The following is a 27,473-nucleotide window of genomic DNA, read 5'->3' on the forward strand; positions in this document are numbered from 1 at the left end:
ATGACTTTATTTCCAAGCTTCGTGGACACAGCAGTGGACGGCGATTACAAATAAGACCAGGTTAATCCTTTCCTGACCTCATCACGGCGCTGCGCCCGGAGAGACGACGAGCGGCACAACTAAAGCGTCATTCAAAATGGATGAGTAAGCCACTTTGATTTGTGTTTTTGTTTTTAGTTTTTTCCTCTTTAACGATGGAACAAATAAAATCCCCCGCGCTCCGTTTGGATCTGAACAACTTTGACTCCGCGGAGGCGCAAAGGAGTCGCTACGTCCTGACGAGTCCGCGCTCGTTGGAGTCTTGCGCGCGCCTCGGCATCAGGCCCGTGGAGCTGCTGATCAAATCACTGAACCAGCTGAAGACAGAGCGGCGAGACGTGCCTTTCGAGGTCGTGAAGGTCATGCACGAGCTGTACGAGATGGAAAGGAAGAGGCTGTTGCGCATGTGCCGCGCGGAGCGAGAGAGACTGATCATCCAAGAGTGCGAGGAGGACAGCAGGGGGCCCAAACGTCAAAAAGCGCCAGAAGTTGGACCTAAGACTTCAGCAAAGACCCACAGCAAAAAAGATGAACCCTCTGAAGGTCCAATAACATACGCAGATTTGTGCTTCAAAGGGAAATCCACGAGCAGGGAGCATGACAGGAGCACACTCTGCAGCATCAGTCTTGGAGATCTCAGACAGTCTCCAGCCACTGAGAGGAAACTGGAGAGAATCACCACAGCCGTTAACAAAGAGATGAACGTCACAGTGTCCGAGGAAGACCGTAAGATCGCCGCGCTGATGTTGGCGAGGCACGAGGAAGAGCAAACCAGACTGGAGCAAAGTCACAAGGAGGAAGAAGAGAGACGGGAAGCAAGGCATAGAGAGGAAGCTGAGAAGATGGAAGTTGAGAGGAGGAGAGTGAAAAGGCTGAAGACGGGTATGAGGCGCTGGCAGGAAGAGTTGGGCTTTAGGAGATGGGTCAGGGCCAAACTGGAAAAGGAGAAGTCGACACAACTCGAACAAGAGGTGCTTTTGCATGAGAACAGGTGGAGGTGTTTGAAAGAAGAGGTGGATGTGCAAAGAAAGGAGAAGCTGATGGCCGCGGCGAAGGAGACGGAGGAACGGAAACGCACTCAGGAGAGACTTCTGAGAGGCAAGCACGAAGAGGAACGAAAAGTGCTGGAACGGGAAAGGCTGGTGTCAGTGGAGAGGGAGCAGAGGGCGAAGATGAAGAGGGCGCTGCAGGAGATGAAGGAGAGAAGGAGGCTTCTGGAGGAGAACAGACAAGAGCTGTTGAGGCACGTGTTCACCAAGCAGCGACTCGAGCAGGAGGAGAAGGAGTTGGAGGAGCAGAAGAGGCGAGAAATGGAGAAAAAGATCGAGGCCTGTCGCAGGAAATACGCCGACGTGGTGGACGCTCGCTTGAGGGAGATCAGAGCAAGAGGAGCCCAAGAACAGGAGCAGATTCACAGGGCCAAGTTGAGAGCGTCGTTGCAGAAGACAGAGGAGCTGATGCACAAGAGGGTTTCGTACGACGCGAGCAGGAGGAGGATGGAGAGGGCGACCCGACACGCCGAGGAGTCGAGCAGGAGCAAAGCGGCGCAGATACAGCAGAGGAACAGGCAGAGGGAGACGTGCCACCGGCAGACGAGAGAGAGGCTGCGGGCCGAGGAAGAGGAGGCGAGCAGGGCAAAGGAGAGCTGTGTGGTGAGGAAGGAGTGGAAGATAGAGGGGCTGAGGAGGCAGAGGGAGCAGGTGCAGGAGGAGGCGCGCAGACTGGCCCTGGCCTCGTTTCATCTCAGAGACAGGGTGAGGCAGCACACCAACAAGAACAAGGACTTTGGTCAGATGGTCAGAGAGGCTCAACTCTACGCCGCCATGGGCCACGTGAAGCTGGGGTAGCAGAAAGGCTCATTATACTGTACTGTCATTGTCAAAAGAAAACAGCAACGTGTCACCATAACACATTTACCGTATTTTCCGGAGTATAAACCGCACCAGCCACAAAATGCATAATAGAGAAGAAAAAAACATATATAAGTCGCACTGGAGTATGAAATGCGGTTGCAAGTGTGAAAATAACAAATAATATCACATATAAGTCGCTCCGGAGTATAAGTATATAAGTATAAATATAAGTATAAGTCGCACACCGGAGTATAAGTCACGCCAGCCACAAAATGCATAATAGAGAAGAAAAAAACATGTATAAGTTGCACTGGAGTATGAAAAAAAGGTTGCAAAAATAGGCAAGGCAAGGCAAGGCAAGTTTATTTGTAGAGCACATTTCATACACAAGGCAATTCAAAGTGCTTCACACAGCAGGAAAAATGCATTCAAATCACAAAGAAATTACAGAAACAGAAAAACAATAAAATTAACTAAATTAAAAATTATCAATCCAACTGATTTTCTAAACCAATAAAATCACAAACAAAAGAGAAGAGTGCAAAGATAAAAATTAACTACAATAAAATTAACTAAATTAAAAATTATCAATCCAACTGATTTTCTAAACTAATAAAATAACTCGTTTTGATTAAATTCAATACAAACATGTACATTTTAAGTGCTCCTTTGTCCTGCTGTTTATGCCACATTCACTTTTTCATTCACAAACGTTGACTTTATTAAGCTGGTCTAGGTCTAGGATAATGGTAATGTGATGCTACTTATTAAAGTCTTGGCTATGAAAATCCCTTTTTTTTAACACAAATGTATTTTGTCAGTCTCCAACACTTAAATAGGTAATGTGATAATAATAACTCTAAAATGTCATATCGTGACATCCCGAGTTTGTTACACAGGCAGTTAACTTAAGTGCATGAGTGGATGAGATTAAGTTTGGATTGGTCACAAAGTGAATGACTTTCTTGGATTGTTACACAGTGCTATTAAGCCAATAGTATTAGAATAATTATTATAATGCTGCTTCAAAACATGATTGAAGCAATGAAAGGGACATTTCTCTTTATTCTTCACCTTGTCGTATTTCATGAGTCAGTATTTGTCAACAGTTTGAAATAACTGCAGGTGAATGTTTTCTGCCTCAAATATGGTGCCTTGTGCTAATATTAGCTTATTTTATTATATTTGTGGAAATAAAGTTACGCTGTGAAACTGAAAAGTATACTTTTTCTTCAGACTTACACACACATTTGAACATCCTTGCTGAATAAAAAATGTGGGTAAAATAGTTGTTATTGTTTGACTGATAGCACTGACATGCACACATCCTGTTCGATGTTTCTCTCCTTAATCCTACATTAAATAGAGGCTATATAACCAAGTCTGTACACCTTGAATGCCTTGCTCCTGCATTTGCCTTGTTGACATCATGACGTATGTAATCTATATGCTGTGTGTCCGGGTGCTGTTTGAAAGAAGAACACAGGCGCTTTTGTCAAACGATACATGACTTCCTTTAGGTCACATGAACGCTGACATTTCATCTTGTTTTAGTAAATATTTCGTACCAAATTTTGAACCATGAGAGAAGAACATGTTCTTGTTTGAACTGTCTGCCCTCTCCACATTGTGCTTTCCTTCACTTTGATGTTGAGCATGACAGACGAGCAACTGCCTGGGCTAATCAAAGACAGTTGTTTCTACATAGTTTTCATCCAACTACTTCTTTGAGCACCATCATTTGTGCTCAAAGAAGTTTCAAAGAAGTTATCACTTAACAAAATACCTTTTAAAATTCAGAGGCGAAATCCATTTACCTCATTTAATAAAATATATGATATTGTGAAAGGCATTTACCTGCACTAGAATAGATAGTCAGAATTCAGGTACAGAACCCTTTCAGTAAAAAACAAAACTACTTTGCATACAATATACACAATGGTACGTCAATATTCATAAGGCATAAGTTGAATCTATTACAAGCAACCTTTTAATTTGCATAAACAAAACAGAAAGCTTGGGTCTTGGATTCTTTCAAAAGAACTTTTATTGCTATATAATTTATATAATTAAATACATTTACCAATACGTTAAAAAAAAAAAGTTCAAATAAAATAAAACCTAGCCTTAAGGTGCTTCATGTATTGCACGGAAAACTGTAACTTTAAACCATTATTATTCAAGTATTTGGTACACAAATTAACCCAGTTTGCATGTTAATAGGAAGCTGGTGGGTACCTTGCCTAGTTTCCATTGTGTGTAGTGCAAAACAGGGTGTATCGGGTTATTTGGTGTTTCCCTCATAACTTATCGTGTAGCTTCAATGTGTCGTCGGAGAGGACTCGCTCGGGGAAACGCCTTTTGTTCCATGCGGTGAGAAACAATACGGGCTGAAACGTTAACCTTCTGAAGACAACGTTCTCTTTCCAACACGTGGGTAAAGTAACAAAAGATGGTCCCTTTGAGGTGAGTCCTTTCAGGGCATTAGGTATTGCCTTTCTTCTCAGTCATCATCCAGTCCTAAAGCGAGCACGACGGGGAGTCCGAGTCCAAAGATGAGGGTGAGACTTTCGAGGAGCCCCATGTAGCGTTGATGGTGCAGATGACCTTCAGGAGGGGCTTGAGGAGGCTCCGTTTCTCCCGCCCTGCCGCTGATCTCTGGGAGGACATGAACCGTGGCGACATAAAGAAACGTCCCGCCCGAGAATAACATCCCGATGCCAGTGGCGCTGTTTTGGTGCACAGAGGAACTGCCCGACTGTGGGCGGACAAAAACAAATCGAATTACTGTACGGCCTGCCACAATAGCTGCGTACACGCTCAGTAAATGACAGATACATACAATAAATACTCTTTATTCGCATTAGTGTGATTTGGTTGAGGCTTCGAAACGTTTTATCTCTGTGAAAATGCTTTTGTTTTTCCTGCAACGCTCCACAGTAAAAGCCTAAAACATATATCCATCTGCTTGCCAAAAATACAGTGGCGTCGTTAAAGCAGCAGTTTGACTTCATTTTTTTTTTGTTTCTGATTTGTTTAATTAGTCTAATTAGTTTTTATTTGGTTGGTACGTATTTATTTATTTTTATTTGTATTATTATTATTATTTATTCATTTTACATATTTTGCTAGTGTTTGTTTTGTTCTCTCTGTATATAAATAAAGTTGGATTGGATTCCAGGAGTAGCATGTAATGTTGTCAACTGCACAATATATGATTTTATTTATCTATTTATTTATCTATTTATTTATTTATTCTCTTGCGTTTTTATTTTGACAAAGTTGGACTACTAAACTAAGACGCATATAAATATTTGTTTGAAGATAACTTGTAACTATTGTGTCAAAAAGGTAAAGTATAAACAGGATATGGTTCTTACTGTGTTCAAAATAAAGTAAGTGATGATGGCAACGATCGGCGCCGCAGCAGAAAAGGCGAGTAAATGTCCCTGTATGTACTTCTTCTCCAGGCCTGTGTGCATCAGATACGAGACCAGGCCAAAGGACGCGGGAGCCTGACCAAAGAAACACACAGTACTTTTAAATACACGTCTGTACTTTTAAATACACGTCAGTACTTTGAAACACACAATTTAAAACTGCCAAACACATTTATAAAAGATGAACTACGTAACATTTCTGGATGAGTGTCTCAGTGAGGCAATAAATGTGTCAATCTCCATGGAAGCCAATGTACAGGTCAGATCTGGGGAGAGGCGGCCCTGCTCACAGCAAGAATACACCTTTTTAAACTACTTACAATTGTGGTACATTTTATAGTAGCGAGTACTGTTGAAGGTAAATGATCCGACCTGCTGTACAGTGTGTTTTGTCCAGCGATTGTGGCGTGTGTCAGTGTGAGACCAGATGGTTTGTTGTTACATGTTTTTGGGTGTGAGTCTTGCACTTAATTGGTGTATCTCGCCTGAGGCTGACAGGAGCTGGACAGGCAGAGGAAAATTAACAATGAGTAATTTGATAATATAATCTCACCTTGTGTAGAATTACAGCCAAAAATATGATGACTTGTACAGTTACTTTTGCTGTGGCCACAGCTGCACCCAGAGCAAATCCATCCGCTGTGAACAGACACGAGGACTGATGAGCAGCACCACAAAAGTGTTGTAACTTCACCGGTGACTTTTTAGAAAAATGAAAGAATTTAGATTTTTCTCTCCAGACCAAAAGTAATACAGTTGTCTGTTGCTTTTTTTCTGACCAGTCATGTGTGTCACAAGTTTATGACACATAGAGAAAACCATATGGTGAGTGCAACAGTGATTCATTTAATGGTTTGTGGTTAATGCTTGTTATAGATCAAGTAACACAAACATATACTTTACCTGCGGCGTGAATCGTCAGCCCCAGAGTGGCTGTGAGCCCAGTGCTGTTTGACAAACAGGCTGTTTTCTCTAGAAGAACAAAATGAACAAGTTATAGGTAAAGACAAAGTAGGATAAAAACCCCCCTTCTTTAGCCTAACTTTTAATCATAAATGACAAGAAATGTGATTATATAATTTCAGTATTTGACTTCTTCAAGTGCTATACAATAAATAACCAGTAACTTAGACATTATTGTAGAAATAATTTACGTAAAGTCCGAAAAAGGATTATTATACATGATATTGTGCAGCTTTACAAGAACGGCCCGACTGCTCTTGCCTCGTGCGGAGAAATAACCTCCAATCTGATCCACAATGAACATCAAGAGGAAGCCGGACGTGAGGGCCGCTCCGATGATGAACTTGGACGAGGAGGCTGTCCCTGTGGACGTTGAGTTGTGCCGTGTTTCACTCAGGTCTGGAGAGGCTTCAGCAGAAGAGCAGTCTGCAAAGAGAAGAGACGAAAAGAGCGTTTGATCACATGCACATGAAAGAACACGTCACAGAGGCGAGCAAAAGACTTTAACAAAGAGAGAGGCTCACAATCAACGCAGGTGTCTGTTAAGGTTCAGAACATTTGATATGGAAATGAGACAAACGCCTGTTAAAGTAAATAAACAAGGGGTGGGAATATATAGTTTCATGCTAAATAGGTCTGCCTTTTTCCACCTGGATTGTATAATGTGGCTTTTCTGCAAACTGTGACGTTAAACTAGTGTAACTTTAACGGGTTGTCGTGTAATACCTTGCTTAAAGAATGTCACAATAAACTAAAAATATAAATAACGTCAGATATAGTGATGAACGTGTTGCGGTGAACGAAAAAATATTTATTGATGACATTTCAGCAAAATAGTAAAGCCTTTTGAACCATATTGGGGGGAAAAAGTTTCTGAATAGCACAATAAAACAATTAGATAATTAGGATGAATAAAGAGTAATAGATACATCGTTATTCTAACTTCTGCAACTAATGTAACAAAGAAGAAGAAGTGAAGAAAAAGTGCAATTAAAATGTACAAATAAATACATAATAATAAATATTGAGTACAAAAAAAACACCATTGTCTCTTTTATTTATTGAATGAAAAGTTGATATAGTATTTCTCGTGACAGGCCTAAATATGACGCCCGTGTAACAGAAAGTACAGTAGGCTGCACTCTATTCAATCATATGTTTAGCCAAGAATCTGCATAAAAACGTATGGTCTACTTAAAAGGTGCACTATGTAACTTTTCTGAAGGATCCGCTTTTCCTGGAGTGTCTCACGGTATGGCATTATCTGTCTTTTTCCATTGAGATAAGAAGCTAGTTATAGGTCAGATCTGTGGAGTAAGATGTTAGGGATGCATGTTTTTCAAGGTATTTCAGCGTTAACACCACTCCTAAATATATACCATAAAATACATAAGCCTAATGTCACACTGTGGAACATTTTCGGCCAAGCAATAACATCGCCATGAACCCTCCACACAGTGCACCTTGAACTTTGATCCAGGAAATAGGCTCAGATTCAAACTTTGCTTACACTCTTAAAACATTTATTGCACATTGAGTTATGGCTGAGTGAAAGTGTTGGTTTTATTTGCACTCTACCTGTTGTTTTGAAATAAAGAACCAGAGTTCCTGCATCTGGCTTCTCAACGTTGCTCCTCATAATGTGCCACTTCTGCTCTAAATGCAGTCACTACAGCGGCCACAAAGTCTGGTTCGACGTTTGTTTATTCAATGTAAAGTTTTCATCAGCCGGGCGTGTCCTCAGTATTGGCTCCTCTTCCTCGGCGCTCTATCTGATTACCCGCCTTGTGCAACTGTTTCTGAAGAACATACAAATGCCTCCCTTTGTTTAACTACAATTACTCAGCGTGACTGCCATGACACATATTAAAATAAGTGACTTGACCTCAGTTCTGCTCAAAGGTAATGTCCATGTAAGGATTGTCAGATTCAAGTACCTGCTTCATTGCCTTTTATTTCCCTGTGAGCTGAATCCACATAAAAGACAAAAGCCTCTCTTGTAAAGCCTGTGCAAATGTTCATACAGTTAAACTACCAAGTCTTGTCTTCTCGAGGACCTTAAACATTCAATTGCCACTAAGGAGGAACTTGAATTGGGCTAAATTACCACCTCCATCACCATCACCTGCAAGGCTTTCCAGTTGAGCTATTTTCAATAGATCAGCTGACAAGACCGCCAGGTAGTTTCTAGTTTTTCTTGGAATCTGTAAAGATGGAATAACAAATGCAAAAGCTGTGCTTGGGATTTTTCGAGCCGTCAATATAGACTGGAACAAATGAACTGTAAAATGTATTTTCATCCGTCCGCAGCCGCACATCCCCAAGAGATTTTTAAGACTTGACTTTTTCCAGAATACAAAAGTCCACTGAAGCAGCAGGAAACAATAGAGAGACGGATAATGCATCTGTGGGAGTGAGGAGTTTCTGGGATAACAACATACACAACCTATACTTTACCTTCCCCACTGAGCGCGTCCTCCAGCAGCTCCACTCCCTCGGGGATGGTGATGGCCAGAGCGGCCCCACACAACAACCCTGCCCCCAGGATGGAGATAAACTTCAAGCTCCTCTGAGGAACCAAACACATGACTACATTCAGCTGATCACAGGAATTCAAGCCTAAAGCATTCACACGATTTAACCCTGGTTTAATCCTCATATCTGGTTAAGCTCTTGCCCTGAGACCATTGTCCCCTTTTGGACCTGGTTTATCCTATATTATAACCTAGTTAAACCTGCATCTAGTTTTGCCCTGATTTGGTCTGGGTTTAAATGATTTAAAGTTTAAAATTTGTCCTGGAAGACTTGGGGTGAGTTAATACACAAACGTCACATTAAAATACAATACAACTAGGACTAAACCCTAAACTAAACTTGAAGACCAGGGCTAAACCAGGACCAAATTAAGTCTACGTCAGAATTAAACTGGGCTCAAACCAGGACCAAACAAGTGCAAGGCAAGTTTATTTGTAGAGCACAATTTGTACACAAGGCAATTCAAAGTGCTTCAAACAACGGGAAAGAAAATGCATGAAATAAAGCACAAAACCTTCATTTCTATTCATTTAATTTAACAATTTTATAGTGCAAGTGTGAACGCACCTTAGACTTACAGTACATTTGTGGTTCAGATCTAGTTGTGGTTTTGAGGTGGTCTATGTGCCAATGTGAACGCACCCTAAAGCATGTGTCAGACCTGTTTGTTTTTTGGTCCTTGGGGTGGTTTGCGTTCACACTTCAATCACATCAAAATTGGGACTGAATCGACCATGATCAGACAAGGGTTAAACCGGGACAAGTTCAGGACCAAGTCATGTTTACATCAGGATTAGAACTGGGCTCAGGACCAAACCAGGAACCTATTTTAGATATGATTGTGGCTTAACTTTGCTCATAACTCATGCATAATCTGTTCATTCCCTATTTTGGCCCATGTTTAAACTTGAGTTAGACAGAATTTGTGCACATCTAAGTCAATGGTAGAGTGAAAGTTGCATAAATCAACTTTTCCTGCAAAACGCAATCAAAGCAACTCTACATTATACTGTAATAATACTGTAATAACGGTACTCTGGTGTTGTGATCCCTTTCATGACAAATATTGCTCTTACCTGTGAAAGCGTGAACAGCAGCGGGATGAATCCAAGTACAAAACATCCTAAAAACATCGCCACAGAAATCAAAGTTATAGTTAGCCCACCGTCCATTGCGACGCGCTCCTTTAATTGTTTTTTTTTAACCCAAATGACCCAGAAAACAGCGCGTTACATTGTCGTGGCGCTGGTGTTCTCACACGTTTTGTCTCTCTGCAGAGGAGACATGGACGTTTGGAGGGCTGAACCGGGCTGAACACGTCGCACACCGCGCACCAGACGCGTCCGCCGCCGCCGCGCTCCCGCCGCCGCGCTTCACTCACACGCAGCTCCTAGTGTCCGGAAGAGGTACTGCACCGCTCCCACATCAGCAACGCAGCCCACACTGAAGGTTTAAACTGCCGTGCGCAACAGATATCGTTCATTTGGTTTATTTATGCATTATTTGGCCAATTTATTCCGCTGTTCAATTACTTAAATTAAGCATATAGGTCCTATGTGCAACCGGAAAAAGAAAATGTATTGAGATTGCGCTCACAAACAATGATGTATTTCCTAAGAGTCAGTTCTGAGTGAGATTTTAATATCCAAAGTTATATAGTCGATTTAAAGGTTGGATTACTCATTGAACTAAAATGCAGTTAAGATAAAAGCTCATCTAATGTCACAATTTTTTTTTTTTTACAATGTGAGAGCGACATATTTTGTTCATGTTTTGAGAGTAAAAAAAAATAAAAACATTGTGTAAATTTTGCATAATTTTTGACAGGAATGACCCTAGTGTGTTTTTTATAAGTTATCTGTTTATTATTATTATTTACTTCTGTAACTACTTTGTGTTGCAACACTGGAATTTCCCCATTGTGGGACAAATAAAGGCTTATAGTATCTTATTTTATCTAATCTTATGTCACTTCCTACAGATTTTCTACAGATTTTTCAATGTTTTCTCCACGAATACCAACTCGATTGGTGTAAAACTATCATTTATATGTACAACTGCTATGCTATAATATAATCACACCAAATAAAGTCGAAATTAGAAAATTGCCTGCCATTGTCACCTGCACTTTAGCTTTAGTTCAGGTCGTACCCAAGTGCATTAAGGTATCCTATGTTTTTACTAGGTTTTTTGACAGCTTTTGCAGATTGAATGTGAGTCATTGAATGCAGCGGCTCAGTTGTTCAGATTTTGCATCACACAATAGGCACAAATAAAAGCCCGGCAACTCTGGTTTTGAGCGAGACAGGTTTAGGTTACTGTGAGTTTCGACACAGTTCAGATAGTGTTAAATAAATAACATGCAGAGGTGCCATGCGGGACAGGAAGAGCAGGACAATGCAGCCGTTGGAGAACAACTTTTGTCATCCTTTAGGAGAGGGAATACATGATGAATGGTGGGAGCCTACGTGTTATTCAGGCACTGGACGTGGGACGTGGCACTGGACAGGATGGTCTTTTTGTGGTGCGTTTTAGGGCTGTAGTCGATTAAAAACATTCTCGCTCGACTGAAGAGCTATTCTGTGCATCGATTAATCAACTAAACGGGGCATGGCACTATAAAATGCTCTAAAAATCATTGAAATATCCAAATTAAATCTGCATCTGGACTCAAATGCACTGACAAGACCACAGGATTACAGGAGATCACGCAATTAAAATAAAGTTTAAACAGAAAACTAGCAGTAAACAGATTTTAAAAAGACAGATTAAACAAATCTCAAGATAACCCACTCTATACATTCCCTTTTCTGCTGCTGTGAATAGAAATCCTGTAAAATCCTTTTTTTTTTTAAATCAGTCGACTCATGAAAACGTTGGTCGCCCAAGACACCACTGACCGACTAATTGACTAAACGACTAAAGATCGAAAGCCCCAGAGCGTTTGCACTTACACAAACACGGCATCAAATTTGGGACTAGACAGAGACTATTTCTGAACTAAACCTAGACTAGAAATCAAGTCTCCATCAGGACTAAACTGGCCTTAACGTAGGACTAAATAATGATAAGTTCTTCTGGTTCAGTCCTGGTTTGAGCCTAGTTTAGTGCTGATGTCGAGTCAGTTTGGCCCAGTATAGTCCTTGTATATTCTGGTCCAGTCCAGGTTAAGTTCACAGTTTAGTCCCAGTTAAGTCCCAATTTTGAGGTGGTTGGTGTGCAAGTACGCTAAAGGTTTAACCTCTGGGGTCTTAATAAGTTGTTGGAAAGATGACTTAAGATACCGTCATCAGCCGAGATAAGAGTGAAACACCCATGAACCTTTCAGTTTGTTGACAAGGTTATTACAGAATAATAAAACAAAATTATATAATTCAAGATTAAATATGTGTTTATTGTGTAAAGAGCTTGAGGAAACAGATCTTTCAAACAGATGGCCCTTTAGAAAAACTAGTGTTACTCTTCCTATCTATTAGAAAATGTAAAACTAAATTAGACAAAAACACACACAATACATTCTAACAGTGCACAGTTTAAGACGCAGAGGCATTTACTACTCTTTGTGAATACATCGTACAAACTGAGGACTTCAAAAACGCTCCAAACAAAGACAAAATAATACAATTTATCGGTTTCCAAAGCTTATCAAAGACAGATCACACAGACAAAATGAGATGCTGTAACAAACTATAGTTTTTGAATAGCCACAGATTTAACACGTCAAAGTAACCAAAAGGGGAGTCAAACTACATTCAGTGTTTTTGTATTCATTTTCTGAGATAAAGCCGTTCCCTAGAGCTACACGAACTGTGTTACTGTGACACATTCAAACATTTCAAGAGGTATAAAACAACCAAGAGGTATACAAAAAAAAGAAAAGAAATTAAAATCAGCTCATCATGACAGGAAGCGCCGAGTCGATGGAGAAATTGAACCTACCGGACCAAAATACCACCTGATAATCGAGTATAATGGACAAATCATGGACAATTCACCGATTCACGAGGTCATCGCTCGTCAAAACGTGTCAATCATTTGAGTAAAAGTAGGATTAGTGCACATTCCCCAGAACAGTTCAAAGTAGGTGCATGATATAAGTCATTATGGTCAACATCGACTGGTCCACAATGACAAACAGTAGTGGTACTTTGCCTCTGAAAAGCTATCCTTCTATTGGGAATACTCAGAGTTAACTTAAAGGAGGTACAGAAATCCTGAGTTAGTTCAAAATCCTAAAAGGCGTCAATTACAGTATGCAGTATTTGCTTGACGAGAAAATTGTTGAGTCTACTTTAGTTGCACAAGTAGCTTTTTCTGCATTTGTGTGTGGATATCTTTAACCAAATTTGACAAAGGAATCTAATATGAAAAGGAAGTGGGCAATATATCGACATTTTGAACATGTTTTGGATGATATAAGCACGTCGTTTATAGTAAAAATGCTACAAAAAAGACTATTAAAAATAAAAAGGGATGTTGTAAACTTTGAAATAAGTACATAAAGGCAATATTTCTGCACTTTTGTGATTAGCTTGATGGACATATTACATTTGTCCGATAATTAAACCTCAATTAATGCGTTTAAAAGACTTAGGTTAGAAGATTTCTGATTGAATTACATAATATTGGCCATCTACTGTTAAATCGAGATATTCATTTTTGTCAATATCGCCCACCCCTGCCATAAAAACAATAGTAAAATTATTAAAAGCTTTTACCGGTAGTTACTTTAGACCCAGTTGGTGAAAATATTTAGTTGTACAACTTGGTCTAAAATTTGATTCAATGTTTAAAAAGTGCATAATCTTAGCTCAGGACCGAGATCACTGGCTAATATAGGCAGTGATGGATGTTTTGTTTTTTTGCTTGTTGCTGAAGATGATTACGTGCCTTTCAAAACAGAAGCTGTGTGACAGGCAACACATCACTCAGTCCTTAAACTACGAGAGACCCCTTTTAGTCAAGTGTGCGATCTCTACTCGAAGATGTAAACACACAAACGAATAAAAAAACGGGTAACGAACGACCCGGAAAAAAACAAAACAGACTTTCTCCAGTTTGCAAAAGCACCACATGAACAAAAAGTCAGTGGTGTCTTTGTGAGGAGCAGCACAAGTCCCAAATTGAAAGTAGCGAAGCCTTTTTCTTCCACAGTTTAGCGCTATACTTAGGGTGGTAGCATTTACAACATGCCAACAAATAAATAAGTCCTCAAAAAGGTTATCTTACAGTTCTTTAAGCTGTACAGTGTCCAGGAGTGTGAGTACTAGCAATTGTTCGTTTAGTTTTGAAGGCCTTCATGAAACTGGAAGGACCGTTTTTGGGAGCTTTCTCACGGACCAAGCGCTCGGCCGGTGCTGAGAGCGGCTCTTGATGGAGTTGCACAAGCGTCTAGAGCAGACAGTAAAGGAGGCTGGAGTCGTGTTTTGGGCGTGAAGGCATGCCGGACAACAGTACCTCAATAAAACCCGAGCTCCGTCAAGTTCAAGTACATCGCAAAAAGAAATGGATCACTTCCCCCGAACAGTCAAGGCGAACATTTCTTTATTTGCGCATCAGTGCCTTTGTTCTCAGGCTGTGATGGAATCCTTCTGTTAGTGTTCCTCACTGGACGTCGAGATGCTTTGGAGACCCCGTGCGTTCAGTTCAGTTAACTCTGTACGCTCAGTGCACTGCTCAGGCGAACCTCCCGTCGTATCAGTGCCGCACTTCGTTGTCGATCAGGCTGTCCTCGCCCGACTGGAACTCCTCATTCAGGCCGTTCATGTTGATAATTTCGTCGTCTCCGCTCCCCGAACCGCCCTCTTCCGAGTTTGGGTCTTGAAGCACCTGTGCAACGTACATCTGCTGCTGTGGGTAAAAGAGAACACTGGCGTGAGACATCGACCGCACACATAGCAGTGTCAATTTACTACCAAGAACAACGCATATTATCTAGATTCACAAATAAACCAAACATAATATTCTAAAGCTGAAGTCAACGGGTAATTCAGTGGTAAACTAGTAGCAAAAGAAAATGGGTAAACATGCATTTCCTTGACCTGCTCCCCACTGTTTAAGAATCCTGTTGTCAAACTTGTGCTTCTAAACCGGATTCTCTCTGTAACTTACTGTCATTTTTGGTTTGATACGAGTTTTAGTATTGTTTATTTGTGAGTTCTTCTTGGTTAGTGTGTGACAGTATGTTTTGTAGATGCTTTATGAGTATTGCATATTCTATTTAATAAAATGTACCCGTCTCAATCATTCCTCTCAATAAAATATATGTAAAGCTATGTCTCTATTGCTATTGTTATTGCTAATGTCTATTTTATAAAAAGGTATTTTCATATGCGTTTTTGAGTCTGTATAATCGGGCTAAATGATTATGAAAATATAACTACGATAATCTTGTAGGGGAATGGAGATGGACATTCCACGGCCAGATAACAGAAAATCTCTCTTGAACATTGGGGGTTTTTCGTTCTCCCTGTCTCCCTCACCGCAGGGGAGCCGCTGTGACTTTTTGATAACAGATCTTCTTCTCCCCACAGTCTTACAGGAGGACGCCCCGATGAAAACTGTTTTATGTGATTATGCCATGAATGTTTGTCCGAATCAACTCCCTACACCGCATGTTTCACCTTGTGTTACGTACTTTCCCACTGTTTAAGGTTTTATATTCCCAATGCTTGATTTTCGAGCGCCCATCACAGGTGAAAGAAGATGTAAAATGTGTCTACCTCAAGAAATAATGTGCACAAACTGCCAAAAGTGTTTAACATGTAAATGTTAAAACAGGGTTCAATGTTTTTGCCATTATTATTTACGTTACTCCAGTTTTATTTTCTCGGTCAGGAAAATGTTAAACAGGAAGTTTTCGCAGTAGCGCCTGCCCCTTTCGCTCCCAGCATGCCCTGCGGGCCAGGTATCAAAAGGACGCTCCAGGCTAGAAACGCTTCTCTTGTTCTCTTCTCTTGTTCTCTTCTCATCCCCTTTGTCTTCTCTCTTGGAAGCTGTCTCCACGGACAGGCCTTTCACTTTTCCTTTGTCTCAACAAAATCCGTCCGTCACGTGGTCGACAAGGCCATGCCAGCCCTGGACTCTGAAACCACCTGAAACCACCTGGAACTACCTGGAACTACCTGGAACTACCTGGAACTACCTGGAACTACCTGGAACTACGCTTAAGCGCTAAACCGGACAGAGACATTCTTTGCTACTTCGTTTCTTTTCTTTTTGAAGTAATCTACGCCGTTTACGTGGATCAGCGCTACGTCCTCATCTGAGTAAAGGCCGCGTGAGGAGCTAACACGCCGCTAAAGCGTTCTACCTCTAAGGAACTCTCGGATATTGCCTCCGTTGCCGCCGCCGCCGCTTCAAGGAGGTCGCAGCACACCGCTCCACGCGACCCCTCGCTCCCCGGCGCAGCACACCGCTCCCCGGCGCCAAGGACCCTACAGCACGTCGCAGCCTCCTCCGCTCCACGCGACGCCTCGCTCCGCGACCGCCGCCAGCTCCATGGCCGCCGCCCGCTTCACGAACCTTCGCCGCCACACCGCTCCACGCGACGCCTCGCTACGGACCTCGTCCGCGGACAAGGACCAGTCGGACCGAGTCTCTACAGAACCGTAAGCCGAGTCCATTGTGCGGTTCTCTTGTGGAGTGATTTGGGTAGAGCTCAGCTGTTCCTCCTCCCTTTAGCTTCTCACTTTCCCTCTTTTTGATATAGATTAGCATAGACACGTTTGGTTATCAACGGCAAAACCCTGGTTTAACATTATCTGCATGAAATCTGCAGTCAAATCTGATATAACGTCACCTGTGATTTACCTGTGCACATTTCTGCTCCGGTGTTTTGATTACCCTTTGGATAAATAAACTACACGAAAGAGTTATTGACTATTGTTTGTTTGAATAGACTATGTGTAAGTCCCTGAATCGTGAAACACCCTTCAGACCTTTTTAACGAGCGCGATTAAGGACCGTATCTTAGCTCTTTGGGTTTAACCCTGGTGCCCCGTCTTGTCTCGTTTCTGCTAAGAAATCTTCCTTAATCATAAACTGAATACATGTAGTTTGAGACCCTACAATCTTTTATAGTCGATTAGTCACAATTAGTCGATTAATTGTGGCAGCCTTAAGATTTTCGGTATAAAATTCACATATTGCGTTGTGAATCTCTTTTATTTTTGTTAAAGGAATAGCTATGCAGTGAGTGAGGCCTTTTATCTGAAGTAACAAACGCTACATTGTGTCTTTCTACTTACTGCCGCCTTGGCCGTTTCTACAGGGCCTTTCACACGACCATTATCCATCACGTCCACCTCCTGAGTGTCAATCTGCAGCAGACAACATGTATTCATACATTTAAAACAAAAAACTGGAGAAAAATATAATATGGGACTGATTGTGTTGTTCTGATTTTCACCTTGTAGTTGTGAGCGCTGAGATATTTTAAGTGTCCAAAACAAACGTGAGAGAGGCAGATGATGATCGTGATGATCAAAACTACAAATGTGAACATGGAAGTCGCTGCAAAAAAACCTAAGGAAGAGAAAGAAAGCACAACAACAGTATTAGAAGCTGAATTCATTTTAATTTGTCATAAAACATTAAGCTTTAAACATTTATAATATACTATTTTATTTCCACTAATCTTTAGCTAAATAGACAAATTGAGACGCACAATCTCATGAATAAAGATGAATAAACAGCTAAATATGGGCAAAACAATTTTCCGTTTTGACATTTATTGAAACATGATCAGTGTTTATGTATTACAGGGGAAACTATGCTGGCACAAATCATTTTAATTTTAATAATTTAAGTGTAAATTACTTATTACTTATATCAATATTCAATCTTTAAGCCGTCTTCTTTACCCAGGACAGTTACTTAAAAATGTTAATAATAATATAAAAGGGCAACAATGTGTGACTGTGTAATGCCAGTGTAAAGTCCAGGTTGTTTTTACTTTATGGGTGAGACTTTTAGACATAGTCTTCTCTAGTAAATACTTGTGTTCATTTTCAGAAGAGGAGAATAAGTAAATTACCATAGGACATATAATAATATTAACAATTGGATTACATTGTTTCCCTAATGCCAGGATGTTTTGATCCATACAGCGCTTTGTATTAGCATTATTATTAACAGTTGCAATCACGCAGTAGATGACCAGTAGATGGCCTCTTACCCGAGCGAACAGTGGAGAAGAACAGGAGCCAGAAGAGGCAGAGGATGGGTGCTGCCACTACTTGGTTAACAGCTCCGGAGTGGATCTTCTTGTCCAGCTTTGAGGGCAGATAGGCGTAGTACATGTTGTATCTGTCGGCCAAGTGTTTCAGCAGCATGTACATGAGCCCTGGGAACAGAGAGCCAACACGACGCCATTAAACTCAGCGATAAGCATCTCGATAAACCAACAGACCCAACATTTAGCCCGCTCCCCCGGCACTCATCTAATCAGCACACTATCTTAACGTGAAACAGCGCCCGAGTAATGGGCTTTGATCAGAGGCAGAACTCACCGAAGGGTACGATGATCGGGCAGGTGATGCTGTAGGTCATCACGACAGTGAAGACGGACATCATCCAAGCGTAGGCCGCGCCAAACTGGAACTCGTACGCTTGGTGCTGCGGCGGTAACAGACAAAACAGACAGGCGTTTTAGTATCGTGCATCGTGGACGACAACAAGAGCCTTTCACAGTTGTATTTGAGTGTGTGCAATGTGTCGTGAATCTGGTAAAATAAAATTAATTATAAAAAGAAGGAACTTATTCCATCAATACATTTCAACGCCACTCAAAAAGGGAATAGAAGAGGAGCAAACTTAAACTAATATCATGCAGCTTCCTTTTGAGCAACAGTCAAATCTTCAGCTCGACCTGGATTTTCCATGATTTACACAATATAAAATACATGAACTATATTAATAAATTCACATCAATTAGTGTGAATTTAGACTGCTGCCCTGGATAAGCGGAAGAAGATGGATGGATGGATAATTAATGTTTCACCACAAAGTTAGGTTAAGACAAGATGGAAATTTCACGTATTGCTTTGATTTAAAGGCTCAATGTACGATAACTTTTCCACAGCATTAAACGTGTCAATCTCCATGGAGACAAGCAGGTCAGATCTGTGGACAGGTGCCCAAAAGGCAAGAAATACGTTTAATGCCAGACACTGGAACATTGCAGGTAAAGCTAGATCATTTCCCAGGAGACAAACATGTAAGAGACGCAAATCAGAAAAGTTACATAGTGCACATTCACTATTTTAGCAGTCTTGATTAGTTACGATACAAGAAGCAAAAATATATTTGAACACCACCATAGACCGTTTTATTGTTTTGTTTTTCCTATAATGCAAAGCGCCTTCGGGAGTTCAAAAAGTTCCAAACAAAACTGATGTCGTATTGTAGTTAAACTCTGTCATCTGTGTTTTTATGAAGAATGTGACAGCGGTTTGAACATGAATAGACTTAATATGACACCGACCCTCTTGACATTCCTCCGTTCTGCCGCCGATCGCGCCAAGCACAGACGGATCATGTACAGCAGGAGCCAAGGAATCCTCAGCAGGTCCATGGCATTACCAATGAACGCAGCGGCAATCACGTAGTTCACAAAGAAGGCTCCATTATCGGGAAGGAACACACATCTGAAGAAGTACAGAGAGAGTATTAAGAACAGTAAACATAATAAATACAGTCGTTATAACGTACAATGATTGAAATAATGTAACTTACTCAAATCTGACTTTAGCATCTGCAAGAAAACGCTTATCAAAGAACCAGCGGAAGAACACATCCAAGCTAGAAAAAAAATGACATATGACTTATAAATGACAGCAAGAAAGATGAGGCAGAAAAAAGCAAATATGAAACCATGTAAACACTTTCAATGAACCACTTAAAAGAAAAGTAAATAATTGTAATTGTAATAAAGTTAGAAGAGAGGGAAACTTGTCATCTTTGGTGCCACAAAAAACTACCAGTACGTAACATTAGTTGGTGAGTGTAATACCTGCTGAGTCCTAAAGAGGGCAGCAACAAGACCATGAAGATGAGGAACGTGTAGCACTTGTGCATCGTGGTCCTGTTCTCCCCAGATCTAAGGTCAGCGATAACATTTGGACATCGTTAGGCAAAAATGTGCTTCAGTAACGTTATCAGAGGCAGTTTGTTTGGTGCAAAGGCCGTACCGTGTCCAGTGAGCCTCGAAAAAGGCCGAGTAGTAGACAATCGTAGGAAGTAAGGCTGAGAAGGACCACAGGAGCAGAGTGGGGAAGAACTGGGTGATGATTGGGTTCTGAAGGACACAGCACAGACAAAAGAAGAGTTACATCCTGGTGTAACTTTATGTGAACATCTAAAACGCATTTAGTAATAAAAGAGAATAACTGGAATGTTTTTTTTTGCTTTCATTAAAAGTTGTTGGTTAGTTAAAACTGACGGGAATAAATTTTGAATCTGTGATATGCAATGACAAAGTTGCACACAGAGCTGGAAATCCAAACATGTAGCTGATTATTGTGGCACTAAATGCATGAGGAAAAGACACAATCAACAATAAACAAATCATAAGGATGTTAAGAAAAATATAATATCCCAGCTAAATTAGTATATAATTTGTGATCATAGTTCAGATTTCCAGTAAAGGCTCCAAGAAATATTGTCCCATCACAAAGACAAAGCAGATAAATATGCAGATATCTATCTATCTATCTATCTATCTATCTATCGATCATTAGTGACTAATACAGAGCTTACATTTAGGTACTCCACTGGTTTGGTGACATTAAACTTGTCCATGGTGGAGATGATGATGGCCGGAGTGGTGAGGAAGAAGAGGAGCAGGAAGAGGGCACAGTTGATGATGAAGCAGCGCACCCACCACGCAAAACCTCTCACGGACAGATTCTCCCTGTGGGACCAGGACACAGTGTTCAGTTTAGGCACTGGGCAGAGACATGGCTGGACTTTAAGTGAAATGAACCAGACAAGAGTAAGATTGTGAAACTTTAAAATAAGGTTCATTAGTAACTATTTTATAAAGCGTTACTAGGCACAAGTTATTTGTTTAGCAGAACTACAAGCATTGGCACATGGCTTATAAAACCTTCTAAATGTTCTTCTAAAATGTGTCTTATAAACCATGTACAAATTGTTTGAAAGAGCAGTAATAAGCTGCTTATAAACTATTCAAAATATAAGTGATAAATGCTAGTAAATGCCTAACAAGTGGTTATGAACAAGTGCTTATTTATGCTTTATAAATAGTATGCTAAGGATAAAAAAAAAAAAAAAACACTACACCTGAAGTTTAGACATTTGTTGACATCACGTTTGTGAATAAATATGATCTGTGAACTAAATATTGACTTTAAAATGTTAAATCCCTAATTCTAATAATCCAATACTGAAAAAAATAATGTTGATCTCTCTTTTAGAACGAATAAACCAGGTATGTTACATAATATCACTGTCAGGTAAGACATTTAAACTAATTAAAAGATTGTCAAAGCAGGGTGGGATTATGTTCTCAAGAAATCAAATACTCAAATTTGGTAAGAATACACAAGCATCTACAAAAATAAATACATTTTATAGCTGCGGCTCAAGCAAGGACACCAAATAGATTCTGTACTGAAAAAGTGGATGGAAGTCGATGGAACGTTAACATTATCGATGCAAGAAACACAAGACAGAAATCTATACGCAGTAGTAAAGGTCGCAAAATACATCAATACAAGAACACCGGTTGAAACATGGTGTTCCTCATTTAAGTACAACCATTTCTACTTTTCTCACCAGTAAACGTTTTGCGGATGTGGAGCGTAAGTGACGGTCCAGTTGTGCGTCTGAAGTTTGCTGCTAAAGTTTGAACTCTTTGGCTCTCTGCGACAATAACAGCCGTGGCATTTGCAGGCATTGAAATCCTTTAAGATCCTGGAGAGCGAAAAAAACAAACAAAAAAAACCCACAAGAAAGTTAGGTATTCGTCAGTAATAAATTGTAATCAGTACAGTTGTGTGATGTGTGGCGAGTCGAACTTACGGCGCAGTAATGGACTCGTTTTGAAAGGTGACAAAAGCCATGCCCAGTGGTTTGCTGTTCACTTTCTCTCGCTCTTTTCTGTAATCCTCTCTCAAGTTCGCCTCCAGCTTTGTGTAGTAGCCAACAGCTTCTTCCTGCGGTAATTTAAATCAGATAAGTATTAGTTCCTGACGTTGGCAAACAAACAAAATTGAGTGCATTGAGGAGCCAGTGACCCAATTTAAATAAAAGATTTAACACGTAAATTTGTGCGTCACTTGATTTAATAATATTAATGTTTGGAAATGTACTGTACAGATCACATGGTAGCAGATACAAAAATACTCAAAATGTAATCTTATCTGTTAACTACTAAAAGTCTGGAAAACATCATTCTATTTTGTCATTTCTTTGTTATTTTTGTTATCATCTTGGACATTGTGTCCGTGACAAATATTGATCATCAGTGTGAAAACATTGGATAATCGACACACATTTGGTCATTAAAGCGAAAGGATTTGAAGTCAACGAGTTCTACTTTTTGAAACAGACTTTACACACTTTAAGTTTCTAAGGGGGGTTTGAATCATAATGAATGACATTTGTTTAAGCATAAAACTGACCAAACTCAGGTCAAAAATAATTGGCCTCTTAGAGCTTTACATCGCCGCACAGGGCCAAAGTTAGGGGTCTTAATAATGATATTCAGACATTATTTCAACAATGCACGAGGAATGTGCTAAAATGTGCCTGTAAATGTGAATGGACCATAATATTATCCACAAAAAGGTAGAAATATTATGTTCCTGTCTCTTTCGTGGTCATTTTGAATAGATTTAATTATAGATAATACACTCAAAAACAACTGCAATTTTATCAATTGTTTTATACAATTCCCACCTCTAGTAAAAGTTAACGGTTAAGGACACAAGAACACAAGTTAAAGGCCGTATTTACAGTATCACATTCACCATAGAGCTTTTGTAATTGAGGCTTTTTCTATACTTCGTAACCAGTAACAAACATGAGTGCTACAGTAAGACAGTTGGGTTGTTAGCTGTGTAGACGGTGCCTGACCTGTTCGCAGCCCTTAATGATGCAGCAGCAGAGGTGTCCGAAGGGCTTGGGGTTGATCATGGTGGGCACGTGCTCGCTACTTTGCAGGTCGATGAAGAACTTCTTGCTGCGCTCGGCTTTCTTCCTGTATACAAAACACGAGCGGGGGTCAAGACAAAGACTAATCTACTATTTTGGCATAAACGTAAGACGTACCTTTCGGTGTTCAAGTTCATGAGCCGTGCCACGTCGTAACAGATGCGAGCTTCCAGTACAACACAGTTTTCATAGGCTTGTCTAGGGGAAACATGAATTCGATTTGATAAAAAAGAGTTCACCAACATAATGTAGGTCATCAAATAGAGTAAAATCTATGTGGATTTAAAAACCCAAAACCCAAATCCTGTTTACCAGTTTACCAAATACCATTTTCAGTCATTAGCCCAATATGTTAATATGTTTGGTTATTGTATTGTACTGTGGCTTTGCTTATTACCATTTTATTTATTGAATACCTTGAATATACATTTAAAAACCTGTAGCAGCATTCAATGTAATAAGACGTTACGTCACATAGCCAGTAAATAATTAGCTCTGATGTTTGGCGTGTGTTTACAAAATAAATCTGTTATTAAAAAATTGCAACTGGTGAGTCAGCTAATTAGTGGATTTTAGAGTACAATACATTTTAATGTCTTAATCAACAATGATAATATCTCATTTCGTCTTTTCCACAATAATTTGCCTACTTTTTGCATAATTTTCCTTTTCAAAACCAGCACAGGCATGAACAATCAGAAATAAATCTTATTATTCACATCCGGTGCAACTGTTCACATGACATTTTAATAATTGGATAACTCCAGAAATTAGATAAGATTCAGTTTTTTTGTTGTGCATGTAAAAACAGCCACCAACAGTGCTAAAGTAAATATGATTTTAGTTAATACAATTTGTTAAAGTAGGACGTCTTCCTTTTGGGACACATGACCTGCACAACCTCACTCATAGGGCTTGCATTATGGGTAATTAAGCATATAGGCCTGCCATTGTCTGATCCCACTTGGGCCAGGACGTCACATTTAACAGGAAGAGGCATGGCGCTCATACATGTTAATGGAGTTACTGACGAGGAAAGCAGATATTTTTATAAAACTGTACATTTTACGAGGGCGAGAAACAAGGGAAACTACAATTATGTTTTGGGGTTCCTTAGATACAGCATGTTGGATTTTGGATGTATATGTTGCATACAATTATTAGTGTAAAACTCACTCAAAGTGCTGTTTTATGTCCCACTCGTCTGTATAGTTTGATATTCCATTCACAAATAAACTGCGTTTTACCTGTAAACGACATACAAATATTAGCTTAATTTCAAGACGGCCAAATGTTTATGAAAGACCGGGTTGTACCAAATCATCCTCTTTGTAGTGCATCTTGGAGGTGTGACGTCTCATGCTGTAAACTGTCAATAACAGGTAGAGGAAGGCAAAGATAGTGTGCAGCCACAGTAGTGCGTTACTGCAAATAAGAAAAAAACAACGTGTATTAGTAAAACATTTGTGCTTATTGCATCACTCCTTCGAATATTTAAATAAGTAATATGGTCTTTGAAAATACCAGATTATGTTCATTATTTTGTCCATCTAATTACATTAACTTCAAACTATAAATTAGCTCTTAAGTCTCGGAATTTAAATAGCAGCTAATTAGAGTAGAAACGAACAAAAATCACACAAGAAAAGGAAAAAAACTTACTCTGCATCCAAATTTGCAATAGTGGTTCGCCCAAAACTGTAGGCATTATTTTCTGTTTAAGAAAAAGAGTATTATTAGTAACATTGCACTCACATGAATCATAGAAAACACTGGAGGAAAACGGTAATTAATTACCTGTGAAGTAATATTAATACAGCATATTCTATCGTTTTCATTTCAGATTGTGTCACGGAGGAACCCACACTTCCTCTTTCAAACTCACCAAGTAGGTTTCCAGAGTAGTTGACGGGCAGAACGATGCCCACAGACAGAACTCCGACGACGACCAGCAGCCCGATGATGTGGCGCTGGAACGACAGGTAGTGCACCGCGTCCTCCCCACATTTGTCCCGGATCTCATCGTCTCTGCAGGAAAGGCAAAGACAAGTTAAAGGAGACATTTTAGGTATTTTAAACTGTAACATCATAGCTCATCATTCTACATTTTGGGCTTTGTAAACTGCTTAGTAATTGAAATGAGATCATGGACTTCCTTTTCAAAACTGCAGAACTGATAAGCCCCGCCTTTTCATAGTGACGTTTCACCTCAACAAGCAGAAGATTGTTATTTTATTGTTGAAAAATGGCTACACAACATTCCTGTATCTTACATGTTTGACCAGGGATATACATTGTTTGACTAAATACACATCAGTACAGGGATGTGGCCGGGAATAAGGTGTAGGTGAAAACGGCTCAAAATATAGCCGACGATACAGATTACAAAAAATATACATAATCATTCAAAATCAACTTGTTTTTAACTTGTTTTTAAACACACAAGTGGGTTAGGATAAAGTTATTTTTGCATAATGTCTAATATCTAAATTGTTAGGCGACACAACATTTGATTTTTTACAGAACATACAGTATATGTTGGTAAAAACATCATCATAATACCATTTTTATTGTTATGCATTTACTTAGGCTTCATCGAGCTGGACAGTTAGCACAGCAGTGTCTAAATATATAGTTCAGACTCTAAACTATACATTTGGAAAACAGCTTGTATATTGATCGCCCTTAATATGGAAACTTACTTGATGCGGAAAATTGCTGTTAGCCACGAGCAGAAACCCTAAAAGAAGAATTGACAAGGATGAATTTAAATGTTTATTCAAAGCTTTAACGTTTCACTTATGCAAAACCTATACAATTCTTACTGTGTCTCTCTGGTCAATATCCACCGAGCTCGAGACAGAGGTGAGTCTTTCGTATCTTTCGTTGGTATCGGGAGTGACTGTAGAGGCCACACTGAAAGCACAGCAAACACTCGGTGTTACACAAACACCTCCATCAGCGCACACAGGAAGGATGTCTCAGCGCACAGGAATCACCATCGACATGGAAAAGACGACAACAATGCAAACACACATAGTTCGACACGCCCTGAAATCGACTGAAGTGATCCGATGCCAAATGTACAGTTAAAGCCTGGAAACTATTCACACTCCTTACCCATTTTTATATAAATATCCTTTTTTTCCCTCTTGTAATGATGTCCTGACTAAAAGTGAGGCAACAAAATGACTTTCCCTACGAAGAGTAACCAATAGAAACTGGAATTTTGTGTTTTGTTTAGGTAAGTGCAAAATCAATGAATAATCCAGGGCTTAACTGTACTTAATGTTTGGGTTTGCGATTTATACAAATGACAATCTCAACAGTCAGATTTCATGCAGTGAAAGGAGCGATCATCTAAACACACCACCACCAGAAGAGTCTACTTTGGGTTAGATCAGAGTCGGGAAAGAACCAGACAAAAGGTTATATCATGATTGTCCAACACGTTTTCCAGCAGAGCCAAACGCGGTCTTAAATTTAGTCGTCGAACAAACAAATATCTTAGAATCAAATAATTAACGTTAGTATTTAATCAATCAAAAGGTTTTAGTAGGCCTACTAGTATTTACGGTACCATCACATTTGTCCTAGAGTCCTCCCGTCCCCCAGAGTCCTCCCGTCCCCCAGAGTCCTCCCGTCCCCCAGAGTCCCCCCAGAGTCCTCCCGTCCCCCAGAGTCCTCCCGTCCCCCAGAGTCCCCCCAGAGTCCTCCCGTCCCGGTCCAGAGTCGCGGTCCAGAGTCGCGGTCCAGAGTCGCGGTCCAGAGTCGCGGTCCAGAGTCCTGTTTGAGGTAAAATAAGATCAAATGTGTTCTGCAGTGGGGGAAATAAATTCTGTGTGAAATTTGTAAAATAAATTTACCTTTTACTAGTAGGCATAACTATTTTGAATGATTGTCACCACAAAACCATATTACAGGTTGAGTCAGCTGTTTTCACAACATATCACAATGGCTGTCAATATTTCACGTTTTGCTAACTCATATGTGAAGACCAGTACAAGCGCTCTGCTGGGATCCCTTTTGTTCAATACAGACACAAGAGGATGACATCACGTTTAAGACGTCTCAAAGGAGCGAGGAGAGAGGCTGTAATCCATCAGCTGACCTCCTCTCCACGTTCCTGCATTACCCAGGAGTCAGCAGGGCTAGTCTTATCTCTAAACACATGGACACTGAGCTACGAGGGCTCGGCATATGCACTGTCACAGCTCCCGAAAGCGTTACCTCTCCCTGCAAGCGTCCTGCCCGTGCGGCCCGTGTGGCGCGCTCACACAGAAGAAGCTTCACAAGGAGGTCAATACAGAGATTAGAACACATAGATCTGATTAGGAAGGTGAAGGGGGCAGAGGCAGAGGGACAGGGCTGTGAAAACGTAAAACGCCTTCTGGATCAACATTTTTAAAACATGATTATTGTTCCAAGACATCTTTGTTAGACATCATAAGAAGATAATATA

At 40.3% G+C, this 27,473-nt stretch overlaps 3 protein-coding genes across 7 annotated transcripts in view; 1 reads left to right on the forward strand and 2 right to left on the reverse strand.

Annotated features, from left to right (window-relative positions):
- Window positions 1-22: 22 nt before the first annotated feature.
- Window positions 23-1,922, forward strand: LOC140351582 (uncharacterized). The gene has a single exon (XM_072437458.1). It carries the CDS (start codon window positions 195-197, stop codon window positions 1,884-1,886), a length of 1,692 nt encoding a protein of 563 aa, XP_072293559.1. The 5' UTR covers window positions 23-194; the 3' UTR covers window positions 1,887-1,922.
- A 2,108-nt stretch (window positions 1,923-4,030) lies between these two features.
- On the reverse strand, window positions 4,031-10,109 carry LOC140351602 (zinc transporter ZIP9). Its single transcript, XM_072437495.1, has 7 exons — window positions 9,907-10,109; window positions 8,753-8,864; window positions 6,548-6,721; window positions 6,236-6,295; window positions 5,886-5,971; window positions 5,273-5,407; window positions 4,031-4,650 (listed from the first exon to the last, which is right to left on the reverse strand). Exons 1-7 carry the CDS (start codon window positions 10,000-10,002, stop codon window positions 4,396-4,398), a joined length of 918 nt encoding a protein of 305 aa, XP_072293596.1. The 5' UTR covers window positions 10,003-10,109; the 3' UTR covers window positions 4,031-4,395.
- A 2,094-nt stretch (window positions 10,110-12,203) lies between these two features.
- Window positions 12,204-27,473, reverse strand: part of LOC140350949 (CSC1-like protein 2) — a 28,200-nt gene continuing 12,930 nt past the window's right edge. For 2 of the 5 annotated variants that reach the window (XM_072436551.1, XM_072436549.1), the window contains 20 exons: window positions 25,837-25,927; window positions 25,714-25,751; window positions 24,897-25,039; window positions 24,674-24,725; window positions 24,328-24,436; window positions 24,188-24,258; window positions 23,129-23,209; window positions 22,934-23,057; window positions 21,878-22,011; window positions 21,632-21,769; window positions 20,591-20,744; window positions 20,023-20,129; window positions 19,845-19,931; window positions 19,568-19,633; window positions 19,317-19,479; window positions 18,343-18,448; window positions 18,009-18,176; window positions 17,241-17,356; window positions 17,080-17,151; window positions 12,204-14,680 (listed from right to left, as the gene is read on the reverse strand). In XM_072436551.1, coding sequence (XP_072292652.1) covers window positions 14,528-14,680; window positions 17,080-17,151; window positions 17,241-17,356; window positions 18,009-18,176; window positions 18,343-18,448; window positions 19,317-19,479; window positions 19,568-19,633; window positions 19,845-19,931; window positions 20,023-20,129; window positions 20,591-20,744; window positions 21,632-21,769; window positions 21,878-22,011; window positions 22,934-23,057; window positions 23,129-23,209; window positions 24,188-24,258; window positions 24,328-24,436; window positions 24,674-24,725; window positions 24,897-25,039; window positions 25,714-25,751; window positions 25,837-25,927 — 2,173 coding nt within the window. In that variant the 3' untranslated portion in view covers window positions 12,204-14,527. Of the gene's footprint in view, window positions 14,681-17,079; window positions 17,152-17,240; window positions 17,357-18,008; window positions 18,177-18,342; window positions 18,449-19,316; window positions 19,480-19,567; window positions 19,634-19,844; window positions 19,932-20,022; window positions 20,130-20,590; window positions 20,745-21,631; window positions 21,770-21,877; window positions 22,012-22,933; window positions 23,058-23,128; window positions 23,210-24,187; window positions 24,259-24,327; window positions 24,437-24,673; window positions 24,726-24,896; window positions 25,040-25,713; window positions 25,752-25,836; window positions 25,928-27,241; window positions 27,299-27,473 lie in introns of all 5 variants that reach the window. The other 3 variants (XM_072436548.1, XM_072436547.1, XM_072436552.1) reach the window with 3 other exon arrangements.

Source organism: Eucyclogobius newberryi, unplaced genomic scaffold (assembly GCF_026437365.1).
Source record: "Eucyclogobius newberryi isolate DKJ021-1_F unplaced genomic scaffold, fEucNew1.0.hap1 SCAF_8, whole genome shotgun sequence".
Classification (NCBI taxonomy): Eukaryota; Metazoa; Chordata; class Actinopteri; order Gobiiformes; family Gobiidae; genus Eucyclogobius; species Eucyclogobius newberryi.